Below are 20,927 nucleotides of genomic sequence, written 5' to 3'. Positions count from 1 at the left end.
AAACTGTTTATGCATTTTTATTTTTTTTTATTTTTTTATTAATTTATTTTTATTTTTAAATATTTTTTCCTGTAATTTTATGATATCAAAGAAAACGTGTGGTGGTTTTCTCCGTGTGCTCCTGATTATTCTTGTCAATATTTTGATGGTTTTTCCCGTGTTCTTGCAATCATTCCTGTGGTTTCTTCAAGTGTTTCTGACTATTTTGAGAAACCGCTCACTGCATGGATTTTTTTTGTCTAATGAGACATGTCATTTTATTTGAAGTTACATTTAATTCGATAATTTCTGCTACTAAATCAAAACTTGCAATATTTTTATCAGGTGGAATTAAAAATTATCATTACTCAGTCAAATTAATATTACGCCACGAGAAATCTGTGGAGCACCAACATGCAAGACGATCTTCCTTTTCCTTGGAGTCTAGCGAAGCCATCATTCTTTTGCGATCGTTAGTGAGCATACCGCATCCCGCATAAAAGAACTAAATATTATTTACCTGCAAGCAACATGTGGCGACATCTGTTGTTGAAAATCAGAACTACATGCATAAGTACTTTTGCATGAGATATATTAATTCTCGCTGATGAAATATGAAAAAATTTCTATTTAAGTATTGGATCTAATTTAAAACACTCAATTGGTATCTGGCATTAGTCTCAGTAACTAATATGAATTCCGATTTGGGATCTGACGCTGTATCGAAAGAACATAGGTGTAAGTTTTGCAGTAAAGAGTTTATCTTGAGAAAGAATAAAAGACAACACGGGAAGAATGACTGTGTTAAAAATCCACTACGTAAAATGATAAGTTGTGTTCGATGTAGCAAGTCGTTTACGCGGAGACAGAGCCTAAAAAGACATGGCAGAACTTGTAGCGCCAAGCCTGCGTACAAGCTGGAGGACAACGATGAATCTACTAGCCTAAGGAAGAGTGATCTGCATTACGTCAATAATTTTCTTGGCTCTTCCGATCTCGACAAAGAACTTAAATTGAAGGAGGTTAATGATTTACGGAAGAATGAAGACAATGGAAGAATCCTTAACGTGAAATGTGAGAATATGTTCCAGCCGAATTCAAGTAGATCTTTCCTACTTAGTAAAATGATGGACTCCTAAAAAGGAAGCATAAAGACGATGAAGACACTTCAACATCATCAACATCGAATTATTACGGTAAATTGGGTGAAGACGATTCCTTCTACGGTGATTGTTACAGTGACTCTGAGGCTGTTGACAAAGAAATAGACTTAGATGAAGCCCTTAAAGCTGCCAAGATCGAAAATGTGGCGGTGTCCTGAGACCGAAACGGTGGAAACGACGTGATATATTAAATAAATCTAAACAAGCTTGTGATGATCACCGTCTCAAACATGAAAGTTACCCTGAGGTTGGTGGTAAAACGGAAGACACCAGAGATCATAATATTTATTATAAAGGTGCAAGGAAGATAGTTGTAGAAGAGAATGATTACACATCATGGAAAGATCCAAACATATTAGTTGACCGGCTAAGACTTCTACATGGTTCGCTTTGTGCAGGAAACTATTCGTGCATCAAAGAAATATCCTTCATACTCAAGGAACTGAGGTATGTTGGCTACATACAATAATGGCTTGTTTTACTTGCATTATGTATAATGTAAAGCAATAAAATAAATAATTAAAATTATAAGAATTTAAAGTTTTTATTTCTTGTATTCTGATTTCTAACTAAGACTTAGATCTCGTAACTTGTGCTTCATTTTTGCCTTCATTTTTTTGTTGATGGAGCTTCCAAATGTGCTGCCTTTTCGTAGTCGGTGCTTCCAAATGTGCTGCCTTTTCGTTGTCGGTGCTGCCTAATGTGCTGCCTTTTTGTTGTCGGTGCTTCCAAATGTGCGGCCTTTTCGATGACGGTGCTTCCAAATGTACTTCCTTTTCGTTGTCGGTGCTGCCAAATGTGCTGCCTTATCGTAATCGGTGCTTCCAAATGTGCTGCCTGTTCGTAGTCGGTGCTTCCAAATGTGCTGCCTTTTCGTTGTCGGTGCCTCCAAATGTGCTGCCTTTTCGTTGTCGGTGCTTCCAAATTTGCTGCCTTTTCGTAGACGGTGCTTCCAAATGTGCTGCCTTTTCGATGACGGTGCTTCCAAATGTGCTGCCTTTTCGTTGTCGGTGCTGCCAAATGTGCTGCCTTTTCGTTGTCGGTGCTGCCAAATGTGCTGCCTTTTCGTTGTCGGTGCTTCCAAATGTGCTGCCTTTTCGTAGTCGGTGCTTCCAAATGTGCTTCCTTTTTCGTTGTCGGTGCTGCCAAATGTGCTGCCTTTTCGTAGTCGGTGCTTCCAAATGTGCTGCCTTTTCGTTGTCGGTGCTTCCAAATGTGCTGCCTTTTCGATGACGGTGCTTCCAAATGTGCTGCCTTTTCGTTGTCGGTGCTGCCAAATGTGCTGCCTTTTCGTAGTCGGTGCTTCCAAATGTGCTGCCTTTTCGTAGTCGGTGCTTCCAAATGTGCTGCCTTTTCGTTGTCGGTGCCTCCAAATGTGCTGCCTTTTCGTTGTCGGTGCTTCCAAATGTGCTGCCTTTTCGTAGACGGTGCTTCCAAATGTGCTGCCTTTTCGATGACGGTGCTTCCAAATGTGCTGCCTTTTCGTTGTCGGTGCTGCCAAATGTGCTGCCTTTTTGTAGTCGGTGCTTCCAAATGTGCTGCCTTTTCGTAGTTGGTGCTTCCAAATGTGCTGCCTTTTCGTTGTCGGTGCCTCCAAATGTGCTGCCTTTTCGTTGTCGGTGCTTCCAAATGTGCTGCCTTTTCGTAGACGGTGCTTCCAAATGTGCTGCCTTTTCGATGACAATGCTTACAAATGTGCTGCCTTTTCTTAGCCGGTGCTTCCAAATGTGCTGCTTTTCGTTGTCGGTGCTTCCAAATGTGCTGCCTTTTCGTTGTCGGTGCTTCCAAATGTGCTTCCTTTTCGTAGTCGGTGCTTCCAAATGTGCTGCCTTTTCGATGACGGTGCTTCCAAATGTGCTGCCTTTTCGTTGTCGGTGCTGCCAAATGTGCTGCCTTTTCGTAGTAGGTGCTTCCCAATGTGCTGCCTTTTCGTTGTCGGTGCTTCCAATAGTGCTTCCTTTTCGTAGTCGGTGCTTCCAAATGTGCTGCCTTTTCGTAGTCGGTGCTTCCAAATGTGCTGCCTTTTCGTAGTCGGTGGTTCCAAATGTGCTGCCTTTTTTTTGTCGGTGCTGCCAAATGTGCTGCCTTTTCGTAGTCGGTGCTTCCAAATGTGCTGCCTTTTCATTGTCCGTGCTGCCTAATGTGCTGCCTTTTTGTTGTCAGTGCTGCCATATATGCTGCCTTTTCGTTGTCGGTGCTTCCAAATGTGCTGCCTTTTCGTAGTCGGTGCTTCCAAATGTGCGGCCTTTTCGGTGACGGTGCTTCCAAATGTACTTCCTTTTCGTTGTCGGTGCTGCCAAATGTGCTGCCTTATCGTAATCGTTGCTTCCAAATGTGCTGCCTGTTCGTAGTCGGTGCTTCCAAATGTGCTGCCTTTTCGTTGTCGGTGCCTCCAAATGTGCTGCCTTTTCGTTGTCGGTGCTTCCAAATTTGCTGCCTTTTCGTAGACGGTGCTTCCAAATGTGCTGCCTTTTCGATGACGGTGCTTCCAAATGTGCTGTCTTTTCGTTGTCGGTGCTTCCAAATGTGCTGCCTTTTCGTAGTAGGTGCTTCCAAATGTGCTGCCTTTTCGTTGTCGGTGCTGCCAAATGTGCTGCCTTTTCGTAGTCGGTGCTTCCAAATGTGCTGCCTTTTCGTTGTCGGTGCTTCCAAATGTGCGGCCTTTTCAATGACGGTGCTTCCAAATGTACTTCCTTTTCGTTGTCGGTGCTGCCAAATGTGCTGCCTTATCGTAATCGGTGCTTCCAAATGTGCTGCCTGTTCGTAGTCGGTGCTTCCAAATGTGCTGCCTTTTCGTTGTCGGTGCCTCCAAATGTGCTGCCTTTTCGTTGTCGGTGCTTCCAAGTTTGCTGCCTTTTCGTAGACGGTGCTTCCAAATGTGCTGCCTTTTCGATGACGGTGCTTCCAAATGTGCTGCCTTTTCGTTGTCGGTGCTGCCAAATGTGCTGCCTTTTCGTTGTCGGTGCTGCCAAATGTGCTGCCTTTTCGTTGTCGGTGCTTCCAAATGTGCTGCCTTTTCGTAGTCGGTGCTTCCAAATGTGCTTCCTTTTTCGTTGTCGGTGCTGCCAAATGTACTGCCTTTTCGTATTCGATGTTTTTAAATGTGCTGCCTTTTCGTTGTCGGTGCTTCCAAATGTGCTGCCTTGTCGTTGTCGGTGCTTCCAAATGTGCTGCCTTTTCGTAGTCGGTGCTTCCAAATGAGCTGCCTTTTTTTTGTCGGTGCTGCCAAATGTGCTGCCTTTTCGTAGTCGGTGCTTCCAAATGTGCTGCCTTTTCGTTGTCGGTGCTGCCTAATGTGCTGCCTTTTTGTTGTCGGTGCTGCCATATATGCTGCCTTTTCTTTGTCGGTGCTTCCAAATGTGCTGCCTTTTCGTAGTCGGTGCTTCCAAATGTGCTTCCTTTTTCGTTGTCGGTGCTGCCAAATGTGCTGCCTTTTCGTAGTCGTTGCTTCCAAATGTGCTGCCTTTTCGTTGTCGGTGCTTCCAAATGTGCGGCCTTTTCGATGACGGTGCTTCCAAATGTACTTCCTTTTCGTTGTCGGTGCTGCCAAATGTGCTGCCTTATCGTAATCGGTGCTTCCAAATGTGCTGCCTGTTCGTAGTCGGTGCTTCCAAATGTGCTGCCTTTTCGTTGTCGGTGCCTCCAAATGTGCTGCCTTTTCGTTGTCGGTGCTTCCAAATTTGCTGCTTTTTCGTAGACGGTGCTTCCAAATGTGCTGCCTTTTCGATGACGGTGCTTCCAAATGTGCTGCCTTTTCGTTGTCGGTGCTGCCAAATGTGCTGCCTTTTCGTTGTCGGTGCTGCCAAATGTGCTGCCTTTTCGTTGTCGGTGCTTCCAAATGTGCTGCCTTTTCGTAGTCGGTGCTTCCAAATGTGCTCCCTTTTTCGTTGTGGGTGCTGCCAAATGTGCTGCCTTTTCGTAGTCGGTGCTTCCAAATGTGCTGCCTTTTCGTTGTCGGTGCTTCCAAATGTGCTGCCTTTTCGATGACGGTGCTTCCAAATGTTCTGCCTTTTCGTTGTCGGTGCTGCCAAATGTGCTGCCTTTTCGTAGTCGGTGCTTCCAAATGTGCTGCCTTTTCGTAGTCGGTGCTTCCAAATGTGCTGCCTTTTCGTTGTCGGTGCCTCCAAATGTGCTGCCTTTTCGTTGTCGGTGCTTCCAAATGTGCTGCCTTTTCGTAGACGGTGCTTCCAAATGTGCTGCCTTTTCGATGACGGTGCTTCCAAATGTGCTGCCTTTTCTTTGTCGGTGCTGCCAAATGTGCTGCCTTTTTGTAGTCGGTGCTTCCAAATGTGCTGCCTTTTCGTAGTCGGTGCTTCCAAATGTGCTGCCTTTTCGTTGTCGGTGCCTCCAAATGTGCTGCCTTTTCGTTGTCGGTGCTTCCAAATGTGCTGCCTTTTCGTAGACGGTGCTTCCAAATGTGCTGCCTTTTCGATGACGGTGCTTACAAATGTGCTGCCCTTTCTTAGTCGGTGCTTCCAAATGTGCTGCTTTTCGTTGTCGGTGCTTCCAAATGTGCTGCCTTTTCGTTGTCGGTGCTTCCAAATGTGCTTCCTTTTCGTATTCGGTGCTTCCAAATGTGCTGCCTTTTCGATGACGGTGCTTCCAAATGTGCTGCCTTTTCGTTGTCGGTGCTGCCAAATGTGCTGCCTTTTCGTAGTAGGTGCTCCCAAATGTGCTGCCTTTTCGTTGTCGGTGCTTCCAATAGTGCTGCCTTTTCGTAGTCGGTGCTTATAAATGTGCTGCCTTTTCGTAGTCGGTGCTTCCAAATGTGCTGCCTTTTCGATGACGGTCCTTCCAAATGTGCTGCCTTTTCGTAGTCGGTGCTTCCTATTGTTTTTTATTCCTTTTTTTAAGGTGCTTCCACATGTGCTTAATTTTTTGTTGATGGTGCTTCTATTTTTTTAATGGTGTTTTGACTCTAGTATTTTAGTAAATTGTTCTTGATTTGACTAGCGTATTATTCAAACCGGTTAATGTATATATACGAGTCCTAGACAGCAGGATGCTCAGTGTGTTACTGTCGTCGACGGTGTACGGATCACCTAGTTTGTTTCTTCTGGTGCATAAGTCGTGTAATTGCCTGTTCTTGAGACTTCGATGGCATCTTTACCGACTTTAACGTCGTACTCGATGGAGGATGTACCATCGACTACGGGAACCATGTTGTCGGCGCTGACGATGTTAGAGCAGATCCCGTTGGCAACGCCTCTGACAACACTGGAGGAGACTTCGATATGGGCTGTTCCACCATCAGCTGAAGTTTCGTCAGCATTAAATACTTCAATTAATGATGAGCGTACTTCGCATCAGTGTAAATACTGTGGTGCATCATTTACTATCACCTCAAATGCTCGCAGACATGAAAGAAGCGGTTGTTCTAATAATGTTCAAAGAATACAATTTCAGTGCTATAAGTGCAATAAACTAATTTCACTTCTCGATTGCTTACATCGTCATTATAAAAAATGCTCCGAGACGTATAGTGAACATGGTTATTTATTTGACTCATTGTTGTACCGGCTAATGAGACTATATAAGTGCAATGAACTTCAGTCCGTCTCTGGCTGTGGTGATGAACGGATCGGATAGACATTTAAAGTCATGTAAAAGGCTTAGTCCGTACAATAAGAAGACTGTTTGAATCGAGGAATCCATAAGGCTTTGGTTATTTGTCAGTTTTTTTGTACTTGTAGTAGTGTATTGAATTTATGTAATAAATTTTTTTTAAGAGAAGTTGTGGTGTTTTTATCTTCTCAAACCTAACACTTTTTTCGTATTTTTTTATATTAAAGTTGTTTTGTATCGGCCAGGGATCGAACCAAGGACCTTAGTCGATCCAATCAATCATTATATGGATTACAAATTTATTTAATGAATTTTGGATTTTTTTCGCGCTTTTCTAGCTACATTATTACATGATTTCAAGATGGCGGCAAAATTTCAAGATGGCGGGGGGCACCTTCATAATAAATTATTACTGCACTCTAGCGGATAAGAATTAAACTAACATGTCATCAGCGCACTCTCGCCGACGAAAACAAGATGGTGGTCTCCAGCAACGAAGACAAGATGGCGGACATGACGTCATACTAGGTGACGATATATATGCTTTAAAAAAGTGGTGGGAGTCAGTCTGCCTGCAGTCACCACGGGGGAAGGATCGGTCACCATTTTTATTTTTTTGCTCTCACCGGGTTCGAACCGATGACTCCGATCTCCGTGGCGTAAAAGTATATTTTTATAATAATTTATTAAATTTTTATTAATTAAATTTTTTATTAATTTAAAAAAAAATTCGTTCAAATCGGATTATAAATAAAAAAGTTAAAGATGGCGGCCGTAACGGAAATTGCAACGGTGGCGTCATAATTCAAAATGGCGGATAAAACATCGCCGGAATTCAATTACGTCATCCAAAATGGCGGATCCAAGATGGCGGGTCCAAAATAGCCGTCGGGGTGAAGGTCAAGGTCAAAGGTCAAGGTCACAACCATCCAAGATGGCCGCCGTGATGTCACAATCCAAGATGGCGGACAACACCACAGACACCACAGCCTGAATCCTGCGCTCGGAACCCCATTTACATACTACTTATGAACTGTAATTATTTCTACTGCAGTATAGCGGGAATAAATAAACAAAAATCGTGTTAGCAAACTTTAGCAGACGACATGAGAATCCAATATTGCGGATATAATTTCAGTTCCGTGACATGACTTTGGTTGGAGTTATATTATATACCTTGAAATTAGTGGTTGGGGTCAGTCGCCTGGTAAATATTTTTGAGGAAGACTATGTTGACTTTTTACACTTGCATTTATCGGGAATTAAAACAACTAAGTTAAATGTACATGACATAATATTTTTAACAAATTTATTCCTTTTTTCCGAATTTTTATATGCAAATTACATGTTTTGTCTCGCTGAGGATCGGGTTATAGATCTCTTTAGATTATGTAAAAATATGAGGAATAAATAATTTTTCTTTTATTTATTTTTTTAGAAATTTTTTAGTCCAGATATAAAGATTTTTCAGTTTGATGGTCAAGGATATGGTCGTGTCTTCAATTGGAGCCTTTTAAGGATACGCTACATGCTCCACTTTAAGGAAAATTACCCGTCTCTTAGAAAAATGACTCCACTCTGATGATGTCCCCTCCGAAATTTTCGAGACAAAAATGGGAAATATTCCCTTGTAAAGGCCTGCCAGTTCAAGGGTGAACCACCACAATCGGACTCCCACCTGCGAACCGCCCTCAAAAATTTTAAAACATTAAAATTGAATTTTATAATTTTATGTAATTTTTTCTTATGGTGTTTCTCGCCGTTCCTTAATGCAGGTGCCCCGAAAAGCAGTGCAAAACATTCATATGCTAAAAATTTAAGGTAAGAACCCAAAGAAATCACCTTATTAAAAGAAATTATGCAACTTGAAAATACGTTCAAACATTGGTTTAACACTAAATCTGAGTTTGAACAAGGCTCATGTGTCATACAATAGATCAACTCTCATTAAAAAACGGCTAATAAAACATTACTTAAATTGTACATCTTTATATATATATATATATTTCTTGTGTGCGTGTGTATGTCACTGAACTCCTCCTAGACGGCTGGACCGATTTTGATGAAATTTTTTGTGTGAGTTCACGGGGATTCGAGGATGGTTTAGATTCACAATTGGATATTTTATCTCGATTCTGAGTTTAAAAAAAAACTAAAAAAACACGCTTTAAAAGCAAAAAAACTAAGCATTGTTGATAATTAGCCTCCATGGCAACGGGCTTTCGCATTGTTGTTGCCTTCAGCGTAAACATGGGAAAGGTTTTTGGTAACGGCAGTGGCGTGCCCAAGAGGAGGGGTATGTATAATGAGAAGATACAAAATGTCCAGCGTAGAAATACTTACCGCCATATGTACATTTGGGCAGGACAATGTCTGTCGGGTCCGCTAGAAAGATATATAGATATATATATATGTAGAAAGATATATATAGATATAAATAGAAAGATAGAGAGAGTTATAGAGATATACATAGAGAGATAGAGAATTAGAGAGATAAAGAGTGATGCTTAGTATACGTTTAAAATTTGATTGAGGCATTGCAACGCATGCCGGGCATTATCTAGTATTTTTATATAAGTACTGCACTTACAGTGACCGCGAATTTCGTTACTCTATTCAACCTGGTTATCATACTTAAACAACCTAAAAACTGTACATGGAAAGTACTTGAAAAAAATCCAATCATACTTATTTAATCGTCCTATAAATTAATTTTCAATTTATTTGACCCGGGTCGTGTAAAAGTTTGCGCGCCGCGATACCGCACGTTTTCAGTACAGGGGTAAAGTTTCTTTTCTTCCTTAAAACTGTCTATTGGCTATGCTCATCACGTTTGATAGGTTAATTTCGTACATATTTCCTTAAATATAATTTCTAAGCGGCTGCCTAGCACGACACATTGATATGAAACCGCACTACTACTCAGTCAAACTGTGACACGAAAAAAAAGTAGTTGATACCGCCCACGAGGTTGCAAGGGCTTTGGGGATGGAGCAGATGACTTACTTGTATGTCGATGACGTAGCTACAAACATCAGGTCCCCTGACCCAGTGCCGAAACTAACTAAACTTAACTAAAAATTAATTTACTAAAATAAACTAAAATTACTTTAAATTTATAAGCCATGAACAAAACTAACAAAACTAAACAATTTAAACACATTTATCTGGGGAGCTGCCGTTAGCGTCTCTAAAGTATTTAGGCCATCACGAATCTGGCCACACCACCAAAATTGGAAATTTTCTTAAAATAGTGAATTTTTGTCTCTTTTTGAGCAATTTCTAGTATATTTACGTCACAATCCACTATGGCAGACTGCGCTACGGCTCCACACCCTTGACAATTGGATCTGAAATTATATTAATACTATTATAATAGTAGTATGTAATAGCCGGTCCGAGCGCAAGCGCCAGGCGCGTGGTGGTGCTGGGGTCAATGACCGACCGACCTCTGACGTCACGGCGACCATTTTGGACTATAAAATTCCTCAAAATTCCTCAAAAATGTCTTAAAATGACTTAAAAATTCCCGTTTTAAAGAAAAAATTCTCTTTTTCGTCCACAAAAATTCAAAAATTAGGATTTCGAAAAACCTCAAATTACTTTTGCCTTAGAAAGAACACGTTATCCTAAAAGCGGCTTAAAAGTCCTAAGAGATAGCCACTCTAAGCCGCTGACGTCATCTAGGAGTATTACATAACTGTTGCAATTTACATTACGGCCGCCATATTGAAAATATTTATGATCCAATTTTAATGAAAAAAATTTAAAATTCATAAAAAAATGAAATTAATAAAATTTTAATAAAAATATTTAAAAAAAACATAAATTTACGACATGGAAATCGTAGTCCTCGATTCGAACCTAGTGAGGGCAAAAAAAATGGCGACTGATACTTCCCTCATGGTGGCTGCTGGCAGACTGACCCCCACCACTGTTTTCATAGCAAAATAGCATATATCATCAGTTAGCATGATGTCATGTCTACCATCTTGAAAATCCGTCATTTTAAAGCTAGAAAATTAGGAAAAATTGTAACAATTATAAAAATATATATTGATTAAATTTTTATAAAAATCTTTAAAAACGCCGTTGCACTTTTCGTTACGGCCACCATCTTGGAAATACGTAATTATATGCTAAAAATACGAAAGAAATGTTTCTAAAATTTGAATAAAATTTTATTAATCACATTTCAATAAAATACTATTTAAAAAAAATACGCCTTAATGCCCTCGGTTCGAACATAGTAAGAGCAAAAATAAAGAAAAATGTCAATAGATCCTTCTTCCATGAAAGCCACCTGCTAACTGACCCACCATACCAAGGTGTATATATATATATATATATATATGTATATATATATATATATATATATATATATATATATATATATATGTATATATATCATCAGCTGGTATGATGTCATGTCCGCCACATTGTCTTCGTCTGCTGGAGGCTAGCATCTTGTTTTCGGCTCCTAAATTGCGCTGACCACAATTTAGTGTAATTTGTAACCGCTAGAGGGCAGTAATCATTTATTATTACCGTGGCACCCATCATCTTGAAATTAGGACGCCATCTTGGAATTTAATAGATAGAAATTCAGGAAAAATATTCAAAAATTCATTAAAAAATCACACATTTATGAACTGATTGATTCGATCATTATCCGTTCCTGGTTCGATCTCTGAACGAAACTAAAAATTAATTTAATTAAAATACAAGTAAAGTGTAAGTTTAGAGGAATTAAACACCTCAAGTTCTTTTACAAACGTAATATTTATTACACAATTTTATTTCTACTACAGGAACATTTGCGATAGTTATCAATTTTATAATCATTTAGGCCTGCATAGGCGTGAAATGACTAATTCTTAGCTCCAATCGGTTTATACTAGACAGAGACCAACCAGATCCTTTACAGACATAGTCCTCCACTTCTTGACACAGTTTCTGGATACCATGTTTAGAAGTTTGCTTCACATCGTTAGAACTGTAAATTACTGCAGCCGATGTATTGAATGCACACTTCTTCACTTTGTCATCGAACGGATATGGCTTTCCATATATACAGTCCAACCACAATTTGTATTTCAAAGGTCCGTTTGTAGCTACGTCATCAGTAAGCTGATTGATTATGTTCTGTCTAATATCGTCAAAAAAATTACAAATGACTTTTGTTTCACAAATCGTATTTAGATAATAGTAGTCCTTCAATGTTCCACGAAATGCAGACTGGGCCAAGTAGAAGCCATTATCATTCACCTGTAGAGCACCGATAACAGTCTTAGGTTTAGTTTCATGTCCAGACGACATACCAATCGGTTGCTGCTCATCTGTTTTTTTGCCTGTACGCTCACGAGTCTTCAACCTAAACCGATAAGTTGACATTTCTGCAGGTAGTTCATCAATAGGCACACGGACTTTACCGTTGCATTTTTTCACATGTCGTCGCAAACTATCAATTCGAGTAAACCATTCATGGCACTCATCGCAGCGAAACTTCATCCGACAAAAATTCTTCTTGCATTTACTCCGTTCATGGCTTCGTGCATCATAGGAAAATGCGAACGACATATCGCAGTAGCTGCAAGGATACCGTACTGATGAAGACGAACCTTCCAGACCCGGACTAGATGACGATGTTACTGTAATTGTACCATTTCCAGGCATACTCTTATGTACATCAATCATTCGTTGCTGCACCGAAACCTTTACTTTCTGCCGCGCAGCTAGACCTTTGCATGGCTTCACGTGCGTTTTCATATTATCTTTTCTGGCAAACTGCCTATAACATTTCTCACAAACAAACATTTTACGACATAGGTTCTCGGCACATTCGCTCTTCTCGTGTCGTCGAGAATTGCTGTTGTTGGAGAAAATCTTTTCGCAGTAACAGCACCGATGTTCGTTAGTTGTCGAATCAACAGCCATTGAAGTCTCCATCGAGGGCGAAACGCCGGTCATCATGGTTTCCTGCGCAGCCAGCTCTGAAGTCATTAAGCTCTCTTCTGCTAGTGGAACCACGATTGATGAAGTCTCCTCCAATGTTGACGTCGTCTTTGCCAACGGGATCTGCACCTTCTTGGTCGTCGCTGACGTCAGGGTTCCCGTAGACGATCCTACAACATCCATCAAGTTCGCCGTTAAAGTCGGTAAAGATGCCATCGAGTTCGCAAGAACAAGTAATTAAGCGACTTATGCACCAGATGAAATAAACTTCTAGAACTCTATCCTTGTTCAGCAAATGAGAAGTTCACAAGCCAGAATTTTTCGTAATTTTTTTATATATTAATAATAATTTGTTATTTTGTATTTTGAAATTATTTCTGTGATTTTTTTATATCAAAGAAATGTGTTTGTCGGTTTTCTCCGTGTGCTCCCTATTATTCGTGTCAATATTTTGATGGTTTTCTCCATGTACTTCCCGTATATTCTTGTCAATATTTTAATGGTTTTCTCTGTGTTCTCCTGGTTGCTTCTGAGAAACCGATTTAAGCATAAAGGTTTTTTTTCTTAATAAGTCATAACATTTTATTCAGAGTTCAATTTAATTAATTGAATTTCTGCTACTAAATCATCACTTTTAATATTTTTATCAGGTGGAATTCAAACGAAAATACCATTACTCATACATATATAATAATAAGCTCTGAGACATCTGAGAATCACTAATAAGGAAGACTAACTTCCTTCTCCTTGGTGCTTAGCGAAGCCATCCTACTTTTGCGATCGTTAGTGAGCATTCTGCATCCCAAATAAAAGAACTAAATCATATTTACCTGTAAGAAGCATGTGGTGTCATCTGTTGCCAAGAATCGACACTACTTTAAACGGGTTATTTTGCATGAGATAAATTAACTCTCACCACTGAATGGTGCTATTGTAGTCAGTTAGAGCCAAGTAGTCTCAAAGCCACGTAGCCTCGTGTCCTGGAAGCTTCGTAGCTCTGTAGCCTCGTAGTCTCGTAAACCTGTAGACTCGTAGTCACGTAGTCTCGTAAACTCATGGCTCGTAGTGGTGTAGTCATGATGCCTTGGAGCATCGTAGACTTGTAGCTACGTAACCAAGTAACATTGTTATCTTATAACATAATGCTGTTGGAGCAGTTGGAACAAAAGAGAAAATTCCGTTTAATACAGATGCGCCAATTGGAGCCTTGTAGACTTGAGGCTATGTAACCAAGTAGCTTTGTAATGTTATAACATATTGCTGTTGGAGCAGTTGGAGCCAAAGAGAAAATTCAGCCGAAGACAGATGCAGCAATTGGAGCCTTGTAGACTTGTAGCTTAGTAGTCAAGTACTCATGTAGACTTGTAGTCCTGTATCCTCGCAGTCTCGTAACCTTGTGTTCTAGAAGCTTCGTAGCTTTGTAGCCTCACCGTCTCGTAAACATGTAGACTCGTCGTCACGTAGTCTTGTAACCTCATGGCTCGTTGTCGCGTAGTCATGATGCCTTGGAGCCTCGTTGACTTGTAGCTATGTAACCAAGTAGCTCCGTAGACTTGTAGATACGTAACCAAGTACTCATTGTAGGCTTGTAGTCCTGTATCCTCGCATTCTCGTAACCTTGAGTTCTAGAAGCTTCGTAGCTCTGTAGCCTCGCAGTCTCGTAAACATGTAGACTCGTAGTCACGTAGCCTCGTAACCTCATGGCCAGTAGTCGCGTAGTAATGATGCCTTGGAGCCTCGTAGACTTGTAGCTACGTAACCAAAGAGCCTTGTAATCTTTTAACTTAATGTTGCTGGAGCAGTTGGAGCTTTGTAGACTCGTAGGCAGTTGGAGGAGTCCTGTAGACTAGTAGAGTTGAAGCTTTGTAGCCAAGTGGTCTTAAAGCCATGTAGCCTCGCAGTCATTTGGAGCCGAGTAGACATGTATCCATGTAGCTTCATAGCCATGTAGTTTCGTAGCCACGCATCCTTTTAGCCATGCAGTCTCGCAGCCATGTATAACTCGTAACCTGCTAGATACATGTAGACTCATAGCCTTGAAACCTCATATCCTCTTAGACTCGTAACATTTTAGCCAAATACCATTGGAGCTGTTGAAGCAAAGGGCATTTGGAGCCAATGACTATTGGAGACTAAAGACTGTTGGAGTCAATGACTGATGGAGCCAATGACTATAGGAGCCAAAGACTTTTGGAACTAAAAACTGTTGGATTCATAGACTGTTGGAGACATTTACGATCGCAACCTTCCGATTTGAATGAACGAGAAAATGCACCTCCTTTTCTTTAAATGAGCTTTCGTTTTGTAGAATTTCCATCCAAACGGGCTTCGTTTTCATTAAATGCTTGTTCTGCGCGAACGATGCGTAGCCATTGTGTGTACATTGCGTTTATTGCGTACATTGCGTACATTGCGTACATTGTATATACTTTGCGAGTATTATGCGTTATTTGCGAGAACATTACGTGTTAGTTCCGTTTACTGTGTGTACTCTCTTCACTTCGTTTCCTGTGTGTACTGTATGTTCATTACATTTATTGCGCGTAAATTGCGTGTATTGCGCGTACATTGCGTACATTGCGTGTTTGAGCTTTGGAGCTTTGGAGCTGTTGGAGCACTTGAAGCTGATGGTCAATAGGAGCATAGGAGCCAAATGTAGATGGAACTGATGGCGCGAATTGTAGCTCTTGAAGACAAATGTAGATGGATATGATGGCACGAATTGAAGCTCTTGTAGCCTAGCGTATATTGGTGAGATCGAATTCATAAGACGAGAACGTATCACACCTCATCTAATTATATGATCTTATTTTTTAAATGTCGTTTTGACTCGTGCATTATAGTAATTCTGGCGTGTGAACTTTTAATTTGCTGAACAAGGATAGAGTTCTAGCAGTTTTTTTCATCTGGCGAATAAGTCGCGTAATTACTTGTTCTTGCGAACTCGATGGCATCTTTACCGACTTTAACGATGAACTTGATGGATGTTGTAGGATCGTCTACGGGAACCCTGACGTCATCGATGACCAAGAAGGTGCAGATCCCGTTGGCAAAGACGACGTCAACATTGGAGGAGACTTCATCAATCGTGGTACCACCAGCAGAAGAGAGCTTAATGACTTCAGAGCTGGCTGCGCAGGAAACCATGATGAACGGCGTTTCGCCCTCGATGGAGACTTCAATGGCTGTTGATTCGACAACAACTAACGTACATCGGTGCTGTTACTGCGAAAAGATTTTCTCCAACAACAGCAATTCTCGACGACACGAGAAGAGCGAATGTGCCGAGAACCTATGTCGTAAAATGTTTGTTTGTGAGAAATGTTATAGGCAGTTTGCCAGAAAAGATAATATGAAAACGCACGTGCAGACATGCAAAGGTCTAGTTGCGCAGCAGAAAGTAAATGTTTTGGTGCAACAACGAATGATTGATGTACACAAGAGTATGCCTAAAAATGGTACAATTACAGTAACATCGTCATCTAGTCCGGGTCTGGAGGGTTCGTCTTCATCACCACGGTATCCCTGCAGCTACTGCGATATGTCGTTCGTATTTTCCTATGATGCACGAAGCCATGAACGGAGTAGATGCAAGAAGAATCCTTGTCGCATGAAGTTTCGCTGCGATGAGTGCCATGAATTGTTTACTCGAATTGATAGTTTGCGACGACATGTGAAAAAATGCAACGGTAAAGTCTGTGTGCCTATTGATGAACTACCTGCAGAAATGTCGACTCATCGGTTTAGGTTAATGACTCGTGAGCGTACAGGCAAAAAAACAGATGAGCAGCAACCGATTGGTATGTCGTCTGGACATGAAACTAAACCTAAGACTGTTATCGGTGCTCTACAGGTGAATGATAATGGCTTCTACTTGGCCCAGTCTGCATTTCGTGGAACATTGAAGGAGTACTATTATCTAAATACGATTAGTGAGCCAAGAGTCATTTGTAATTTTTTTGACGATATTAGACAGAACAAAATCATTCAGCTTACTGATGACGTAGCAACAAACGGACCTTTGAAATATAACTTGTGGTTGGACTTTATATATGGAAAGCCATATCCGTTCGATGACAAAGTGAAGAAGTGTGCATTCAAGACATCGGCTGCAGTAATTTACAGTTCTGACGATGTGAAGCAAACGTTTAAACATGGTATCCAGAAACTCTGTAAAGAAGTGGAGGACTATGTCTGTAAAGGATCTGGTTGGTCTCTGTCTAGTATAAACAGATTGGAGCTAAGAATAAGTGATTTCACGCCTTTGCAGTCCTAAATGACTATAAAATTGATAACTATCGCAAATGTTCCTGTAGTAGAATAGTAATTATGTAATAAATATTACGTTTGTAAAAGAACTTGCGGTGTTTAATTCCTCTAAACTTAAACTTTACTTGTATTTTAATTAAATTAATTTTTAGTTTCGTTCAGAGATCGAACCAGGAATGGTTATTGATCGAATCAATCAGTACATAAATGTGTGATTTTTTAATGAATTTTTGAATATTTCCTGTATTTCTAGCTAAATAATTCCAAGATAACGTCCAAATTTCAAGATGATGGGTGCCACAGTAATAAAAAATGATTACTGCCCTCTAGCGGGTAAAAATTACACCAACATGGCGTCAGCGCACTCTAGGAGCCGAAAACAATATGGTAGCCTCCAGCAGACGAAGACAAGATGGCGGACATGACATCATACCAGCTGATGATATATATATATATATATATATATATATATATATATATAACTTGGTATAGGTGGGTCAGTCGGCAGGTGGCTTTCCTGGAAGAAGGATCTATCGACATTTTTCAATATTTTTGCAATTTTAGAAATTTTTTACAAGTTTCTAGCATAAAAATTACGGATTTCCAAGATGGCGTCAGTAACGAAAAGTGCAACAGTTGTTTTGAAGATATTTTAATGAAAATTTAATTTATATATATTTTATAATTTTTACAATTTTTTCTGATTTTCTAGCTTTAAAATCACGGATTTTCATGATGGTGGACATTACATCATGCTACTGATGATGTATGCTATGAAAACAGTGGTGGGGGTCAGTCTGCCGGCAGCCACCCTGAGGGAAGTATCAGTCGCCATTTTTTTTGCCCTCACCAGGTTCGATCCGAGGACTACGAGTTCCATGTCATGAATGTAGGTTTTTAAAAATATTTTTATTATAATTTTATTAATTTCATTTTTTTATGAATTTTAAAATTTTTTCATTAAATTTGGATAGTAAATATTTTGATGATGGCGGGCGTAACGGAAATTGCTATGATTACGTAACACTCCTAGATGACGTCAGCGGCTTAGAGTGGCTAGCTCTTAGGACATTTAAGCCGCTTTTATGATTACAAGTTCTTTCTAAGGCAAAAGTATTTTGAGGTTTTTCGAAATCCTAATTTTTGAATTTTTGTGGAAGAAAACGAGAAATTTTTCCTCAAAACGGGAATTTTTTAATCATTTTGAGTCATTTTTGATGAATTTTGAGGAATTTTTTAGTGCAAAATGGTCGCCGTGACGTCAGAGGTCGGTCGGTCATTGACCCCACCACCACCACGCGCCTGGCGCCTGCGCTCGGACCGGCTATTACATACTACTTATAATGTTTTCATATTTAATTTCTAGAGTCTGTGAAATCGTTATATTCAAGAATAATAAACTTGACTCCTATTGGTTTGAAACATCAACAGAGGTATCATACAGAATGTTTATATTGTATCTTATAACTCTGATACACATACACAATATAAACTATTCCACTTATTATAATAACCCACATATACACACAACATATAAAGGAACAGCTAATGTAAACGAATAAATTTTGTAAGCATCCAAAATTAAAACCCACAATTCCATGCACTTGAAGCAACTCACCAAGCTACGTTTTGTAACCACATGCACTGAAAAAAGCAAACAACTATTAACAAGTTTAACTTTGTTAATATATGAATTTAAAGTAACTATGTCATACCTACATGCAATTTAACTTCGTGCAGTGAAGGATTATTTAACAAACTGCACTTCGTCTATAACATTAAATCTTACAATAAAGATAACCCTTGACCAATTATTTATTTAGTGTAAGTTAATAATGAGAATTATTACTTTTATTCAACTATAATACCAGCTTCCCAGTACAAAATATAATAATAGTAATTTTTATAATGAATACATTTTACAAAAAAAAGTTGATAGTAAACTTGGATTACAAAATTTGTTACAAGTTGTAGTTTTTAAATGTGTTTTTGCACATATGGCGTTGGCGATTTGAAAAAATTCCTGTTAAATTTAAAAACATATTTACAAATTTGATTGAATTACAACTCTTATTTATAATATTTTTCCTGTTGACAAAGATATTCCTGTAAAATAATTACCATCCTTAAATTATTAATTACAGACAGGACAAATATTTGTTTGTCCGATTATTAAAATGATAACAAAATTTGAGAATAAACCTTTCAGTTGGTTTAAAAATAATCACACAAATGTAAAATGTGCATTTAAAAATATTATTCGATAAGCATACTTATTTGATCCCAATACAAGGAATAATAACTAAAAACAATTATAATATTGTGTCTCGTGATGTTTCGAATAGACTATGTTGTAGTTTCATTTATTATGAAAACTAGCTTATGCCAACCGTCATTTCATGGTGAATCCAGAAGCTTGTGAGGGACGATGCGTGTAAGGCCGGGGAAGGGAGCGAGTTGTGTTAAAAATATTGTTTATTTTTTTCAGTTTTTCCAAAGTTAATGTCATTTTATCCAATGCAAGTTGAGCTAGAGGGGATTTATCCCCTTGGATCCACTACTGAAGTGTTTATGGCAACAATGTAAAATACACACACATTTGAATGACATCCACTTTTAAACTTTATTTTATTTGGTTAAGAATTTTACTGAGTAATTTCTATTACAACAGCATAAATCAAAGACTTTTTTTTTACATTTGCTTTTGTGATTCTGCAAAGTCAGTATTCACAGCATACTCCCTCTAATGTCACAAAACACTCAACAATATCCTAATTAATTTATTTTGCGATCCATGTCTAGTCATTAAATTACAAAAACATTAACTGAGATCAGTGCTGTGGATTATTTGTGTAATCTTAATTACTAAAAACAGTCTAAAAATATTGATACTACGTAATGGCTTAAATTTTCATATTATTTATCGTTCATACTCAATTTGTAAAGCTAAAAGTTTTATGCACACTGAAAATTTAGTGGAATACCATCCAACAAACATGTATTAAATATTAGGTACTTTAATTTACCATACTTATTAACATAATGCAAAAAATTATGTTCAGTATAACATCTGAGTTATTACATAAATTTTATTTATAAATGTAACAGAGGAAAAGCTCAATTGTTAACTAAAATGTTTTCGAGATTTAGATCTTCTTTACCTGTGTGTATACAAGTGGAAGGCTCACCCAGTCATAACTCCACAGAAGACCACATTTGGAACGATACTCGTTGAATTCCTGGGGAAAGTATCAACAATATCGCCATTGACTAAGATAAAATATATTCTATTAAATTACATACTTGGATCAACTGCACACACGTAATGCAGATTTATTTCTGTTATTGGTTTAGTATTAATTAATTTACAAGTATTCAATGTTTCTTATTATTTAAAAAATTGAAACAATGAAACAGGTCAAATTTAATTACATGAAAGTTTATGTAATTATTTATAAAAATATTTTAAAGAATTATTTCTGTTGATTTTCATTCTGAAACAACAAAACATCAGTTATATTAAGAACATTGCTTAAATGCATTACCTAAATATTTTAAATATTATTTTTAAACAAGAGTCCGTTGGATATTTTCTTACACTTTAGAAAAAGGCAATTTCACTTTGCAATGAAGAAGCTAATTATTAGAAATTGAATAAACTAATGATATGTTTGGCTGTGCACAATGTGTGAAGTGAAAAATGACGGCAAAATTTCATAACAATACCTACTTGTGTAACTATATAAGATAAGATTTTTTTAACGAGGAATACAGTATGTGTTAGAGAAGCAATAAGTAAAATAAATTAGACTTTCTATCTTACTATTTAGTGCAACACATCAGTATGTACATAAATGTAAGTACATTACGAAAAAAAATTGTGCAACATTCCTTAACTGGTACAAACTACAAATAAAAATGGTGCCTCTAATATAGGATTTTTTTGACGATTAAGCTTAACAAGCAAAATTACCTAGCAATAACTACTTTAACAAT

General features: G+C 38.7%; 1 protein-coding gene across 5 annotated transcripts in view; it reads right to left on the bottom strand.

The window, feature by feature from the left end:
- LOC134529312 (bestrophin-2-like) overlaps nucleotides 1–20,927 on the bottom strand; it is a 306,594-nt gene that overhangs the window by 107,697 nt on the left and 177,970 nt on the right. For 4 of the 5 annotated variants that reach the window (XM_063363239.1, XM_063363243.1, XM_063363242.1 and 1 more), the window contains one exon: nucleotides 20,093–20,170. The exons of the other annotated variant lie outside the window; for it this stretch is intronic. In XM_063363239.1, the coding sequence (XP_063219309.1) occupies nucleotides 20,093–20,170 (78 nt within the window). The remainder of the gene's footprint in view (nucleotides 1–20,092; nucleotides 20,171–20,927) is intronic. 5 annotated transcript variants of the gene reach the window in all.

The sequence above is a fragment of the Bacillus rossius genome, chromosome 2 (assembly GCF_032445375.1).
Source record: "Bacillus rossius redtenbacheri isolate Brsri chromosome 2, Brsri_v3, whole genome shotgun sequence".
NCBI lineage: Eukaryota > Metazoa > Arthropoda > Insecta > Phasmatodea > Bacillidae > Bacillus > Bacillus rossius.
This window is presented reverse-complemented; position numbering and strand designations above follow the sequence as displayed.